Below are 15,124 nucleotides of genomic sequence, written 5' to 3'. Positions count from 1 at the left end.
TGTTCCAGTGCTGGTACCAATGGGGCATGCACTGCAGCCTGCAGTGCGGGAGGGGGGTCACAGAGGCCCCCTCAATTCAGGAGACCATTTTTTCCTTTACCTGAGGGGCTGCATTGTGGCTGCAGTGCAGTTGGAGAGGATTGTGCCCTTAACTGTCCCTTTAAGAAAAAAAGGGTAGTAGGAACTTCAGTCAGCAGTGAGTTTTCTAACTTGTCTTATGCTGCTGGGGGTGGGTGGACAACAAGAGAGCTGCCCTACTGCTCTGTTGCTGGTGTGTGGCTATGAAAGATCCGACACGTGGGCCCCAATCCTAGGCATGCCTACTCGGAAGTAAGTCCTATGGTGTCCAATGGGGCTTACTCCCAGGAAAGTGGGGATAGGACTGCTTGCAGCCTCAATGTGGAGAAAACACGTGTAGCAGTGTCTGAGGACACAATCCTAGGCATGTCTACTCGGAAGTAACTCCCATTGTGTCCAAAGGGATTTACTGCCAGGAAAGTGCACGGGACTGCAGGCTGACAGAGAGGAGGGAGGGGGAACCCCACCCCCTTCAGAATGACAATTCGAACCGCGCCTCTCCCTCCCCCCACCCGCAGGAAAAGTGACGTCGCCGCGTTCTGATTGGGACGCGGAGTAAACATCCAACAGAGACCAGGCAGTCGGCACGCGGGGCGTGATGACGTCACGGCGCCATGAGCGGGCGTCTGCGTGCTCGCTCCCGTCCCTCAGAGGGACTGAGAGATGTCGGGCTGCAGTGATGCCGCCGCCGTTACGGAGCTGAGCGCGCCGAAGCCGAGTGAGTGGTGTTCTCTCCCCCCCGCCTGAGGGAGGCGGGCGCGGTGCCCTCCTTCCCCGCACGTCGGGCAGCTCCCCTTTCCGTCCTCCGGAGACGTGGGTCGAGGAGGATGCGGGGACTGCGGCGGGTGGGGAGGCAAGCGAGGCAGGCGAGGGCAGAGCCTCCCCACTAGAGTCCTGTGGAAAGCACCGTCGCCGTGGGAGGCGCCAAGGAGCCCAGGCACCCACAGCCCGCGCACGGAGGAGGAGGGGTGTGTGTGTCAGGGATGTCTCTGCACGTGGGTTGTGGGTGCGGGCGCTTTTCAAAGGACCCTGGTGGGGAGGCTGTGCCTTCACCTGCCTCCGCACCTACCGCACGTCCCTGCTGGATGTAGCCCTGGCAGTCAAGCTGAGCGGCAGGGAGGGCTTGGAACAGGCTCTGCTTGTCCGTCAGCGTCCTCCTGTGGTGCCACTTCCTTCGCCCTGCTCCTGGCACACTTGGGATACCTGCACACCGCCTCCAGCCACGCCACAAGTGCCTCCTTCTGTCTCTCTCTCTCCCCCTCCCTTTTCCTGCTGCTCTGGTCAACAACCTCTTGGTAGTGCCTGTCTTGCTGGTGATCAATCAAGAGCGCTTTCCCAGTTCTCTGTCTTCTTTTAGGACTTTAGGTGATGAGGGAGACTTGGTCGTGTTCCCTACTGCCAAGCAACTGCCCTCCTCCCTCCCGGACTTGGACTGGGACTGCTTTCCCGAATAAACACACCTGGTTGGAGTAAGTTGTTGCTCTTCCTGTATGATCAGTAGTGGAAAGACAACTCTGGGTACTAGTGGTAGTTTCCCCCCCCCCTTGCCCAGTGTTTGTATTCATTTTCCATGAGTTGAAAACCTCCTGATTTTAGAAATGGGCTCTGTCAGAATGCCAATGCAGGGGAGGGCACCAAGATGCAGGTCTCTTGTTATCAGGTGTTCTCCCTGGGGCATTTGGTGGGCCGCTGTGAGATACAGGAAGCTGAACTAGATGGGCCTATGGCCTGATCCAGTGGGGCTGTTCTTATGTTCTTATGAAATTAGTTTTAACTAGGGTTCCCAGATACAGGTAGGAACAGAGTACCTTTACCTTTAATCAGTGTATAGAAGGAGTGTTAGCAGGTGCAGCTCAACATGGAAGGGTTTAAAAAGCCACATCTGTCATTCCCTCTTCTATACAGTGGTTAAATGTATACATATTTGTCCCCTTTTTATCTGTGTAAAGCAGTGTTTCTCAAACTGTGGGTCAGGACCCACCAGGTAGATCATGAACCAATTTCAGGTGGGTCCCTATTTCAGTATTTTTTAAAAAATGTATTAGACTTGATGCTGCCATGTTATGTGACTGTATTTAAGGAAATGTTACAGATCTGTACTTTTAACAGGCTACTGTGTATATGCTTTTAATAATGATAGTTAATGGGGCTTACTCCTGGGTAAGAGTGGGTAGGATTACAGCCTAAGAATGTTAAAAATTTTCCTGCTTGATGATATCACTTCCAGTCATGACATAATTTCCAGTGGGTCCTCACAGATTCTCATTCTAAAAAGTGGGTCCCAGTGTTAAGTGTGAGAACCACTGCTGTAAAGTTATCTGTGTATCTGGTAACCCTAGTTTTAACAGGAGTGAATGTTTCATGGTTTTGTTTTCTGTAGGAGAAGGAAAAATTGTAGTACATATTTCCAATATCAGGATTGTGCTCCTCTTATTCTTTGCAACTAGTGCAGGCTTGGGGACTGCTTAAGGTGGCAAGGATAGACATTGGCTGAGTGCCAAATATCCCCAAAGGGCCTGCTTCCTGTCAGGCCCACCATTTTTACTTTGTGTAGAACACACAGGCCAGTAAGAGGGATTTGTTATCTTACACAGCCTACTACTTTCAGGCAAAGGAAGATGAGGGTTGGGAAGAGTCGTTCAATGAGTGCCTTGTCTGAGGCCTGCTGGAATTCTGGTATTGTACGTGTTCTGAATGTGGTGAATGGCAACCAGACTTCTGGTGCAGCACTGAGCCAAAGATCAGAATGCTGCCTCAAATAGACAATAATATTACTATATGAATAAGTATGTGTTGAAGGACTACAAAAACTCCACTTGTTTACATACTGTAATATATTTAAGGACTCATTCCTATTGAACTTTCCAGCACTGATGCAGCCGCAATGCAGCCCTGAGTCTAGAGAACAAATACTTGCTTGCCCTGAGGCCTCCACGACTGCCTTCCCACCACAGGATGCAGTGCACCCTATTGGCATGGCTGCAACAGTGCTGGAAAGTTCAACAGAATTGGGCCCTAAATGAGATGGAGTATATAGCCTGTTAGGCTTATTTCAGATGTTACCTCTGCACTGCTACTGAAAAACAGCAGTGTAAAAATGCTTTGTGTGAAGCAGCTCCCCATGTGAGTGTGGTACTTTTGTTATGTTACCAAAACCATCTATTCATCGACTCAATTAAAAACACTTCATGGGAATTGTTTCATGAAAACCCATTTCCATTTGATTGCCACCTACACAGCCTGAGGTTTTTTGGTGGCCCTCATGCAGTAAATGCCATGTTCACCTTCACAGAATAAAACTTGCTTTAAAAAATGACATCTTTTCTTGGAAGAGGTCAAGAAGGAAAAGTTCATAAGCTGTTCTTTCTTTGGCATTAGTGACCACTGATGTTAACCTCTCAGTTAGGGAACTATCTTGCAACCCATAATGTTCTCTTTGTGGACTCCTAGTATAAGAGAAGTATCTACTTTAGGGAAGGAGGTTTCACTGTGATAAGTTCTCCCTTAACACTCTTTCAAACATAGCCAGTTAGCAAGGTATCATTGCATTCCTTGCCTTTTTAAAATCAATACAGATAACATTCATTCAGATACCAGTTATCTGACACATTTTTGCAATACTGTTCTGCAGTAATAACATATCAGGAGTAATGTATCAGAGTGTAAAACTATGTTTTCATGTCTTAAAAGGGACAAAAGCTGAATAGAACTCCCCAAACATGTAGCTAACCTCAGATATTTTAAGGTATGATGGCAAGGAAACCTGCACCTGTAAATATTTTAAAATAGTTTTTTTTAGAAAGCAGTATTTAAAGACCCTATGCTGTAAATTACAATTTATGTAATGAACTAATCCAGAGGTGTCAAACATAAGGCCCACAGGCCGAATTTGGCCCCCAGAAGCTCTTTATCCAACCTGTGTTAATTGGGCTGTCCTAGCACCACCCTTTCAGCAGCACCACTTCTGCTGAGGTGTTGCTTTGCAAACCACATCTCAGATGCTGAGCTGCAAAGTGGTGCTGCTAAAAGGGCAGCCCACGTGATAATTGGCTCTCCGATCTCTACAAAATATGATCCAGACTGCACATTTTCTCTTCTGTCATTTGCAGCTAATGAGTGCTTATTTCTTGTGACATCACTTCCTGCTTTAATGTCGCTTCCAGGCCTCAGCAGGCACCATGAATGCTTTTTGGCCCATTATATGAAATGCGTTTGACACCTCGAATTACTAATAGGTAGGAGCAGCCAATTGGTTAGATATATTACCACACAGTACAGAAAACAGATTTATCCATTGACGTTAAGAAGGGTTTATCCATTTTAGTCACTCTGGAATGAAGGATGTTTTCATCATCTTAAAAATGTTCAGCCTGGAGACTAAAATTAGTGTACCTAAAAGCAAATACAAATAGTTCTTTTGCAACTTGACTGTATGTATGCCTAGTCGGTTATGAAAGTATACTGTTGCTCTGCATTGCAGAAAATACCTTAGCAGAGTTATTCTTGATAGTGGTTTCTTTACCAATTAGTCCCCCCTCCATTGTGTCTTGAAATACCTGAGGATCAAAGGCCACCTTTGGGCTAATTCTTGTTGGCTAATCTACATGCACTATCAGAAGGCACAACTAACTATATAAAATGTCTTCATTTGCAGCATAATAGCTGTATTGTTGATTTACTTTTCTGGCACATAGCTAAAATGCTGGCCAGTTAAAAATCAAGAAAAAGGCAATAATGGCTACTCTTTTGAGTTGATAAATGCTGCTACACATTTTTTGCTCTAAAGCTTTAACACCTGCTGATACTTTCCCCCACTCTACTATACATGTTATAACATATAGATGACTTGCAGATTGGTTTTCACAACATTAAAAATAGTATTTAAAACAATTTTTTTTTAAATGGCAAATAGAGAACTGCAAGCAGACAACATTAGAATATAAACAAATGTAAATCTTCTTGAATGTTTGAATAAAGTGAAGTGGTTCTTTGCAACTGTAGATGAAACTTTCCCAAAGATACTTGAAGGAACTAGCTTAAGCATGAATTTAATTCCTGGGCTGTTGTACCTCACTGCACATGGAAATTGGGGCAATTGTATCCTGAAGGCAATAAAAGGCATCAGTGACTCTTTGGATAACTTCAGTGTAGTATGTCAAAAACAGGTAGCCGTGTTGGCCTACTGGAAAAGTCTGCAGGGTCACTAAGTCAATATTATCAATTGCAGTTCTTATTAGGATTAAGGCTGGATTTTTAAGATGATGTATAGAATGATAGACATTTCTAAGTGAAAGCAGATGTTATTTCTTGCTTATTGTATGCAAATTATAGCAGTTGTAGATGGAAGGATTAGGACAAAAGAGGAAAAAACTCAAACATCTGGCCTAAACTCTGCTTATCAGTTGTATTATTTGCTCAACTGATAATGACCACAAAGTATTTGGTACAACTAAAAGTAGTACCAGGATGCAGTAGCAATCCCAAACTTAAATGTATCCAAATTTTATGTATATGTACGAAACTGTAAGTCATGCATATGAAGCTGTTACGTCATGAGTCTGTCTAGGTCAGTACTGTCAACATAGACTGACAATGACTCTCTGAGATTTCCAGTAGGAGACTGTACCAGCCCTTGAGATTGATCAACCCTGGAGATTGATCCTGGACCTTCTGTGTACAAAGCACGTGCTCTGTCACCTCTGCGATAGTTATGTGGCTCAGCTGCTTCTTTGTGGACCAAATAGTTACCCCCCTGCAATGGTTCTACTAACACCTGTTTTAACACCTAAGTCAGGTGAAGCTGTGGAAATCTTGAACCCCTGTCTGAATTCACTGGTGGTATAGATGAGGACCAGTAAACAGAGGCTTACTCCAACAAGGTGAAGATCCTGGAGGTGATTGTTTCCTTGATGGAGAGAGATGGGGTTCACTGTGTTTTGATAGGGTTGGGCTTTCCCATATAGGATCAGATTTGGCATCTGAGGGCCCTTTAGCATTGTTGTGGTATGCCTTCCACCAGCTGTGACCATTTCCAGATAGGGATGATCTGGTCTTGCTTATCCATGTCCTTGTAATCTCCCAACTAGACTGTAGTAATGACTTATACATAGGACTAACCTTGATGACACTTTGAAATTGTAAATTAATCCAGAATACAGTGGCTAGAATTTTAACTAGAGCTGTTTGCTGGCAGTGCATTGTGTCAGTGTTGAACAAGCTTCATTGTCTCCAAGCACAGTTCAAGGTGCTTTTGTTTGTCTGGAAAGCTCTTACAACTCAGTTGCTTTAAAAGATGCCTTCCTTCATGCTGTGTTCATCTATTGATACTTTCCTTCAGGTGTCCCTGCTTTTGAAAGTGAAGTAAGTGGATATCAGGGAAAGAGCTTTTATGGCCATGCAGTCTCTCTGGCAGAACTTGCAACCTAGGGAGGTACATCTAGCATCTTCACTATTTTCTTTCATGTTGGAAGGTCAAGTCTTTCCTGTTTTTCCAGGTCTTTTAATGCTCCTCATATGGGCTTTCAACAGTTTTTGGTGGATGCCCTGTCTGTCTGTCTGGCTGGCTGGCTGGCTGTCTCTCTCTCTCTCTCTCTCTCTCTCTCTCTCTGTGCCACTGTTTTATACAGTACTTGGGGTTTTAATTGCTTCTGCTTGTGTTTTAGTATTTTATAGCTTGTGTGACTTGTGTTTTTGTTAAATGTTTTATTTGTACACTTCCATAATATTGTGTCTAGAGGACAGTATAAAAATTGGTTAAATAAAATATAATAGAAAATGGTGAGATACAAAAAGTCAACAATTTTAAGTCTTGCTGATTTTGTGCTTAACTCCTGTGCACTGTTATCAGTAGAGGTTATACTTCTCTTTCATAACACTGTTTTGGTAGAGATTTATTTAGAAGCGGCACATGGCTCTTCTTAAATAGCTGCATGTAACTATAGTTATGGTAAATTTTGATCATACTTAGAAATAAATGTTAAAGGCCTCAGAATATCTGTTTAAAGCAGTGGACCTTTATCAAAATTGCAGTCTGGTGAAAGTTGTATCCTTGAGAACTGCAGTAAAGCTTAAGCAGATTTAGAGTGCGCAGCTTACATAATAATTTCCAAAGATTTCAACAGGCTTTCACCGGAATGTTCAGGATAGGTAGGTGTGCTGCTTATATGTGATACACCTGTTTGTCTGTCTGAACTGATGACTAAACTAGTTTGAAATTACAAGTTTAGCAAGATGATGAGAACAATTAAGCAAGTAATGGCAAGTCACAAAGTAGATTTTTGTTTTTAGATTCAAATGTTTAAAGCTATTTTATCATTTGTGCATTTGGAGTTGAGGCATGAGAGAAGAGAGAGCTCTCTGATGTTAATAACGGATTGGGCAAGAGGAACTATTCAATTCAATTCAGTGAACCTTTATTGGCATAGTACAGCAATCATACAATAAGCACATAAACATCCCCCCCAAAAATAGAAAAATCAGACCCAAGAGTCAACCATATTCATTCCTCTCCACCTTGCCATCAATTTCAGGAAACTTGCAACCTTCCCAAGAGTCTTATCCTCCACCATAAGGATGAACCTAATCTTATCCTGATCAGACTGCCCACTTATCTTTGCATCCAATTTTGGATCCAAAATTGGATCCGAATATATCAAATATAAATCATGTTACAATGGACAATATACGATCATATGCACTAAAGTTTCAATTCTCCTTAGTTGACATACACACTGCCTCTCTGGGTAAGGAGTTCCATTAAATTCTGCCAAAAAGAATTGCTGACAGCATCACATTACTCCTGGCTAATAAGAGTACTCTGTGGTTCTGAGGGCCAGTTAGAAGATGTAAATAGGGGGCCTTCTGTCCATATTTTAAGGAAATTAAGAGGTATAGTGGATAACATGTCTTGTTAGCAGCACCACACTGCTCCTGCTGCTCAATATCAAAAAACCTACACTTAATCACCTGATAAGCTGCAGCTTGGATTAATGATCCAATAAGATCTACTTCTGTGCCCGTTTACCTCATCTTCTTAACAAAGTCTACTAGACCAATCGGAGGTTCTGAACATGGTAGTATCATTCTAACAAACTGATAATATTCAGTACTTTAGGGTGCTTGTTCATAGTCACCCTTTGGGCCTTGTTTGCCTCACTGTTACATAACAATCTTGGTTAAAACAAAAACTTTTATGATGAATTTTGAAAACCTACATTATTCCTTTGAGATAGTTCTGTAAGTTAAATGGCCATTTTAACTATTAAGTTACCTGCTGTGATACAGGCAAATTCAAATATGGTTTTTCAGGTCTCATTTATGCAGTAGTACAACTGGTGATCCTAGTAAAGAAATTCTTTTTTAATTTGATGTTTTACACCTGCTGACCAGCTGACCTGCTCCATGTGGTGCACAAACTGTTACATTTATTCATGTTTATCCTGCCTTTCATAATTGGTCTCAATACAGCTAACAAAGTCTAAAAATACTGTAGATAGCTTACAGTGAAATCAAATTTAAAATAGTGCTTAAAACAGGAAAAAAATAAACTACTTCAGTAGCAGCTTACAAGCAAAAAGTTGGTGAAACAGCTGGGTTTTAGTGCCTTCTTGAAAGTGGGGGAAAGGTAGGGTTGTTTTTTTTAACTCCTTGAGGCAGGGAGTTCCACAACTGGAGGGTTGTTGTGAGGAAGGCTCTGTCCTATGTGTATACTAGCCATATCTTGCTCAATGATTGCACAAGGGCCTCCACAAAAGACTTTAACACAGTGGTTCTCAAACTTTTGAGCACCGGGACCAATTTTTTAGAATGACAAACTTTTGGAATCCACTAGATGTGATGTTATTAACCTGGAAGTGGTGTCGGGGCTGGGAGTGATATCAGTTTAGGCTTCAAACCTAAGCCACAATCAACCAAAGGTCCAATTACACAGTGCGCTCATGCTGTTATTTTGCATAGCTTGAAAATAAAAAATTCCAGCTTGGAAGTCAAAACAGAACTGAGACTTGGATCCTTCTCCCAACCACACAGTCCTCCTCCCCCCCCCCTCTTTCCAGTATCTCATCTTATCTATTCAGGGCAAAACATCATGCCTCTCTCCTACCGGGAGCCCGCCCTGCCCAGCAGCTCTGTACCCTGTGTTTTCAGCTCTGTATTTTTAATGGCAGCTGAGCTAGGTGCTATGTGACCCACCTGAAATTGGCTCACAACCCAAGTGGGTCCTGACTCATAATTTGAGAAATGCTGCCTTAACAAATATGTAAATTTGTATTTTTATGCATGTTAAGTTGTAATTTTTACCACCAGCTCTGCCCCTATTTTTAAACTTAAAGGAATTTTATTATCAGTTTCATAGTGGAGGGATTTTAGTCCTGAGGCAAGCTGCAGATCTGTTGCCCCACCCTGTACTAGTAATAGCCTGTTGTGCTAAGATAAATAGAGTGTCTATTAATATAAGTTTTTAAGCCAGAAATATTTTTTGTAATTAGCTTTAAGATGTTTTTGAGAACATGTGATGGACCATCTACTAAATATGAAAGCAACACTTGCCAATTTGAAAAAATAAAAGGGTATTTTTCTATCCCTTTTGTTGTTGACGTTTGGGTTAAAAGAATCACCAAGCAGAATGCTTTGATAAACTTATCAGTTGGTTCCATTCCCCAAGTTGTGACCTGTCATGTTATCTGCAAACAATGTCAGAAGAGCAGTATGTGAAGCTGCCACTAAACTGGAAATTTAGCAGAAATCCTCATAATGCATATGTGTTTCTCCAAATGCAATTCCATGACAAATTTTTCATTGGTGGATAATCAGAATCATCTATTTAGGTTATATTTAGAACATCTATTTAGAACATAGCATAGAGCTTTGTAACCTTTAAGATTGTTTCAGTGACTTTTATATTCTCCAACCAATCTTTGGGGATTCAGCCACTAGAATATTCCTCCATAAAATAATAGTTGTAATTAGGATGAACTCTTTAAGAAGGCGCCTTGCACCTTCTGAAGAAACTTGCAGCACAATCTTACAGGCTTCCTATGTCTACTCATAAGAACAGTGTTGCTAGATTATGTCAAGAGCCAAGAGCTTGGTGAACCTTCTGATGAACCTCGCCCAGTGCCCAGGCTGACCAACCACTGAGAGCAATACTCAAATTATATTTCATGGTTTTAAAATAAGTATGGTTTTGTTTGATCCCAATAGCATAGAAACGCTGCTAGATTATAGAAAGACATGCTCATAGAAAATCATATGTTCCTGTGCATAAGAGCATGGGAAGACCCTGCTAGATGGACCAAAGGCCATCTAGTTCAGCTTCCTATATCTCACAGTGGCCCACCAGATGCCTCTGGGAACACACAAGACAAGACACCTGCATTCTGTTGCCACTCCCTTACACCTGGCATATAGAGAAAGGCAACCTCTAAAACCCAGAGATTGTATATAGTTCACATTTCTTGTAACCTATGATAGATTTTTCCTCCATAACTCTGTCTAAACCCCTTTTAAAAGCAGCTAGGCCTGGTGCCATCACAACATACTGTGACAAGGAGTTCCACATATTAATTATGCTGGTTAAAGAAATAGCATGTTGGTAAAAGTATTTGTCCTACCAAACGCTTCCCAATCTTTGTAGTGCTGTGACCCACTTTGTTGTCTGCAGTCACCAAGTAGCCACCAGAATGCCTTGCAATAGCTGGATATGCCTTGTAGAATGCCTTGCAGCAGTTGGGTGGCACCCCAGAATACCTTGCAGTGCCACAGCTGGCCCTGATCTGCAACCTACTTCATCAGCCATGTAGTGCCCCAGAGTGTCTTGCAGCAGTTGGGTAGCGCTCCAGAATGCCTTGCAGTGCTACAGCCAGCACCAACCCACGACCCACCAAAAATTGTGTTGTGACACACAGTTTGGGAACTGCTATATTAAACATGATTGGCATCCTGTGTAACTGTTATAAAACGGGTCATGTACAGTTTTAGATGTGTTGCTTTAGCTGATCAGATCCCTGAAACATGTGCATGTCTTTAAAAGCCCTTTCTACAATTTTAGTCTGTGCCAGAATTGGTATTGGAGAATTTATTTTTATTGTAATAATTGTTACATAATGGTGATGTGCAGCAACTCTTTCTAGTCCAGCTGTTTCTAGTCCATGATGTAAATGGGCAAATGTAGTACTTGTTCTCTGATGAAGCAATTTGTTTGAGAATTGGAAGACATTTTTCTGGGTCTTTGAAAAGTCTCATCACAGGTTGAGAGAAACCTAAAATGTCTTTCTGCACTTCACATTGTACGAATGGTACTGGAGTGGCGTTCTGTAAAACACTCCTGTTTGAAATACCAAAATGGGGGATAGGGAAGGCAAGTGTCTAGTTGCAATATCTACTGTAGAGTTTAATTAGGGTGCAATCCTAACCAACTTTCCAACGCTGGCATAACTGCCATGTGCTACATCCTGCAGTTGGGGGGCAGTCACAGAGGCCTCCTCAATGTAAGGCAATGTTTGTTCCCTTATCTCGGTGCTAGAAAGTTGGTTAGGATTGCGCCCTTCGTTACCCGACTCTCAATTATGTGGTAATAAATATGCAGAATATGTATAATCTGAGCAGGAAATAGGGTTCTTTAGAGCTCAGAATTACACTAAACCAGTATTGACAGTTGGCATCCTTCAGTCTCAGAAGACTATGGTATCGCGCGCTGAATAGTGGTTCCGGAACAGTGTCCTCTCCAGTGTGCGAAGCCTGGGTAAGGTAGATATGAAGGATAGACTGTTACCCATGCAGCAATCCCCCCTCTCCATGTCGCTGAAATGGTCCAGTGGAAAGGCAGAAGCCAGTACGGTTGGTTCCAGCAGAGTCGCAGGAGTTGCCAGAACGTGACTGTGTTCAGCCATGAACATTCAAGGACTCCGGCTCCGGATTTTGCCTTGAGGTTGACTCCTGAAGCCTTTTCCATAACTGGATGTAGCCACAAGGCAGTGGAGGTTTGGGATCAGAGTTTTCCTTCTCTCAGATGAGCTGCTTTCCCAGGCTAACAAGTCCCATCTACCCGGTAAAACCCTGCACATGCCCGATCTTGTCTGATTTTGGAAGCTAAGCGATGTCAGACCTGGTTAGTACTTGGATGGGAGACCGCCTAGGAATACCGGGTGCTGTAGGCTTATACCATATTCTTTCAAGACTGAAGGTTGCCAACCATTTTAACCAGTATTATGTAAGAACATAAGAACAGCCCCACTGGATCAGGCCATAGACCCATCTAGTCCAGCTTCCTGTATCTCACAGTGGCCCACCAAATGCCCCAGGGAGCACACCAGATAACAAGAAACCTCATCCTGGTGCCCTCCCTTGCATCTGGCCTTCTGACATAGCCCATTTCTAAAATCAGGAGGTTGCGCATACACATCATGGCTTGTACCCTGTAATGGATTTTTCCTCCAGAAACTTGTCCAATCCCCTTTTAAAGGCATCCAGGCCAGATGCTGTCACCACATCCTGTGGCAGCAAAGGCTGCACTGGCCCCACTGGATTGCAGTGCAGGACTTTCATTAGGATTGGGCTGCCCAATAATTGAAAACTCTCAGTTCAAGTCTTGTTTGTAACCAAAGACAATTTAATTACTCAATAAAATGTGTTACAGATAAACACTGATTTGACAACATCTTTCAGTTGCACTATCATAAGAACTATCACTATCACTATCATGTACAGGGATATCATGCTGTATTTACAACAGGTTCAATGTGTCTGTTTTGGGAGAGATGGAACAGGTAGAATTTCATTCTGCAGCAGGATGTTTCAACTGGTTTTATGGCTTGTTTTTTTTTTGCATCTGACAACTGTGTTGTGTTTTGTGTTTGTTAGCTTATGTTGAGCATGAGTCTTGTCATGATAAGTGAGAATGTGAAACTGGCCCGTGAATATGCCTTGCTGGGAAATTATGATTCTGCAATGGTCTACTACCAGGGGGTACTTGACCAAATGAACAAATACCTCTCTTCTGTCAAAGATTCGTATCTCCAGCAGAAATGGCAACAGGTGAGCCATCCTATACCCATGACCGCATTTTACTTTAAGTTATTGGACAGAACAATTGGAACTTCTTTAATGTTATTTTTTTTACAGATCAGTTACATTTAAATAAATGTAAACCCTTTGTGAATGTAAACCCTCTATGTAATGACTTCTTGGAAGGACATATAAAATAACTTGCACATAATACACAAGTTGCCTCTCTGTTGTTAAGACTATTTCTAATATTTTTTCTTCTATTATAGTTTTTTTTAAAAAAAACCTAGAATCAAAATTGTATGAAAAATGAAATGTATTTTGGGGTTAACCTCCAGTCCTAAAACCATTTGCCTTTAACTTGTGTTGATTTAAAGGGTAAGATTATACTGGTGCATTTGTCCTCCATGGAGTTAGCAAAAATTATGGTAGATACCTTGGACTTAATATAAAACAGTTCAAGTCAGCAATTATAGCATATATAACAATCTCCAGAAAGTTTCTTCAGCTATATCTAGTTAATGAGATTCCCAAATTAAAGTGACAAGTTTCTACAAGTTAACATCTTATTGTATTTTTTCAATTAGGTTAGGCAGGAGATAAGTGTAGAAGCTAAGCATGTGAAGGATATCATGAAAACACTAGAAAGCTTTAAATTAGACAGCACTCCTTTGAAAGCTGCACAACAGGAATTACCAGCTCATGATGGAGAAGTCTGGTCGTTGCCTGTACCTGCTGAACGTAGGTAAGTAATGGGGTCAGATAGCTCAAGGGAGCCCAAACATTTTATCAAAACATTTTGCTAATTAAATATTGTCTGTGTGAGACCTACATAATGGTTTCAATTCCTAAGTCTAAGAACGTTCTATTGTGAATATTACTTGGCCACCTGGGAGCCCTTGCTAATTGAGTCACAGAGTGAATAGGTGTGACTTCAATTATAGTCATACCTTCAATAATGCAGCTTCCTTTAGCACTAATTTGTTGCAATGCTCTTTATCCTGGCATGATTGGTAGCCACTCTAATCAATGGAAGCAGTGTATCCTGGACCAGTCAGTGACTGTTTCCTGCTGTTAAATCAGCTATGTCCCCAATGGTGCTGTTTCTTGCTACTCTTGACCTTCAGAAAGTACAGGGTGACCCAAAAAAAAACCAGAACCGATAAAAATTTTATTAAATCCTACAAAGGTCCAGTAATGTCCAAAATGTCTTTTCCTTGGTTGACCAAGACATATTGGGTAAGATTATTGTTCCAATACTTCATGCACAAAGTTGACTTGTATACCCTGAAAGAAAAAAGAAGGAAAATTAAAATTAACAGTTTTATTCAAAGATTTGTGGGTTCTGTTTTTTTTTGGGGGGGGGGTCACCCTGTATATCTCCAATGCTACCCAAGGGATTGCTGTATAACTTGTATATTGTGCTGTAAATAATTAGTACTGTGTCCCTGTTCTAAACAACTTCATGTGTAAGATCAGTTACATAAATAAGTACAGATCTCTGGAATCTTTATTTTGAGGCCCTAAATCTCTTGAGTATGCTCCTCTAACAAACGGAAAGGGTGCCCATATGATACTTGACCTCTCATGAAAAATATGATCAGGATTTGTATATTTTTCTAATGAGTTCCTACATGAAAACAAAGTGCTTATTTCTGGCCATCATCTGCTTAATTATGTCATTTCCAGCCTCAGTAGATATCATACTTCCCCTGGGGGCTGGAGATAAGAATAGGCCCTCTGTTTGGCTGTACTTGTTCTAAGAGGCGACTAAACAGCCACCGGGTAGATGGGACTCATTAGCCTGGGAAGGCAGCTCATCTGAGAGAAGGAAAACTGTGATCCCAAACCTCCACTGCCTTGTGGCTACATCCAGTTATGAAAAAGTTGACTCCAGTTCAGGAGTCAATCTCGAGGCAAAATCCAGAGCCGGAGTCCCTGAGGAAGTTCATGGCTGAACACAGTCACGTTCTTGCAACTCCTGCGATGCCGCTGGAGCCAACCGTATTGGCTTCTGCCTTTCCATTGGACCATTTCAGTGATG

At 42.1% G+C, this 15,124-nt stretch overlaps 1 protein-coding gene across 1 annotated transcript in view; it reads left to right on the top strand.

The window, feature by feature from the left end:
- Nucleotides 1-700: 700 nt before the first annotated feature.
- The window catches only part of KATNA1 (katanin catalytic subunit A1), a 29,965-nt gene continuing 15,541 nt past the window's right edge, over nucleotides 701-15,124 (top strand). Inside the window, exons 1-4 of the mRNA XM_066611290.1 lie at nucleotides 701-796; nucleotides 1,436-1,547; nucleotides 12,937-13,110; nucleotides 13,668-13,825. Of these exons, the coding sequence (XP_066467387.1) occupies nucleotides 12,940-13,110; nucleotides 13,668-13,825 (329 nt within the window). The 5' untranslated portion in view covers nucleotides 701-796; nucleotides 1,436-1,547; nucleotides 12,937-12,939. The remainder of the gene's footprint in view (nucleotides 797-1,435; nucleotides 1,548-12,936; nucleotides 13,111-13,667; nucleotides 13,826-15,124) is intronic.

This window comes from Tiliqua scincoides, chromosome 1 (genome assembly GCF_035046505.1).
Source record: "Tiliqua scincoides isolate rTilSci1 chromosome 1, rTilSci1.hap2, whole genome shotgun sequence".
NCBI classification, from domain to species: Eukaryota; Metazoa; Chordata; class Lepidosauria; order Squamata; family Scincidae; genus Tiliqua; species Tiliqua scincoides.
The sequence above is the reverse complement of the archived record's forward strand: the minus strand, read 5'-3'. Positions and strand labels throughout refer to the sequence as shown.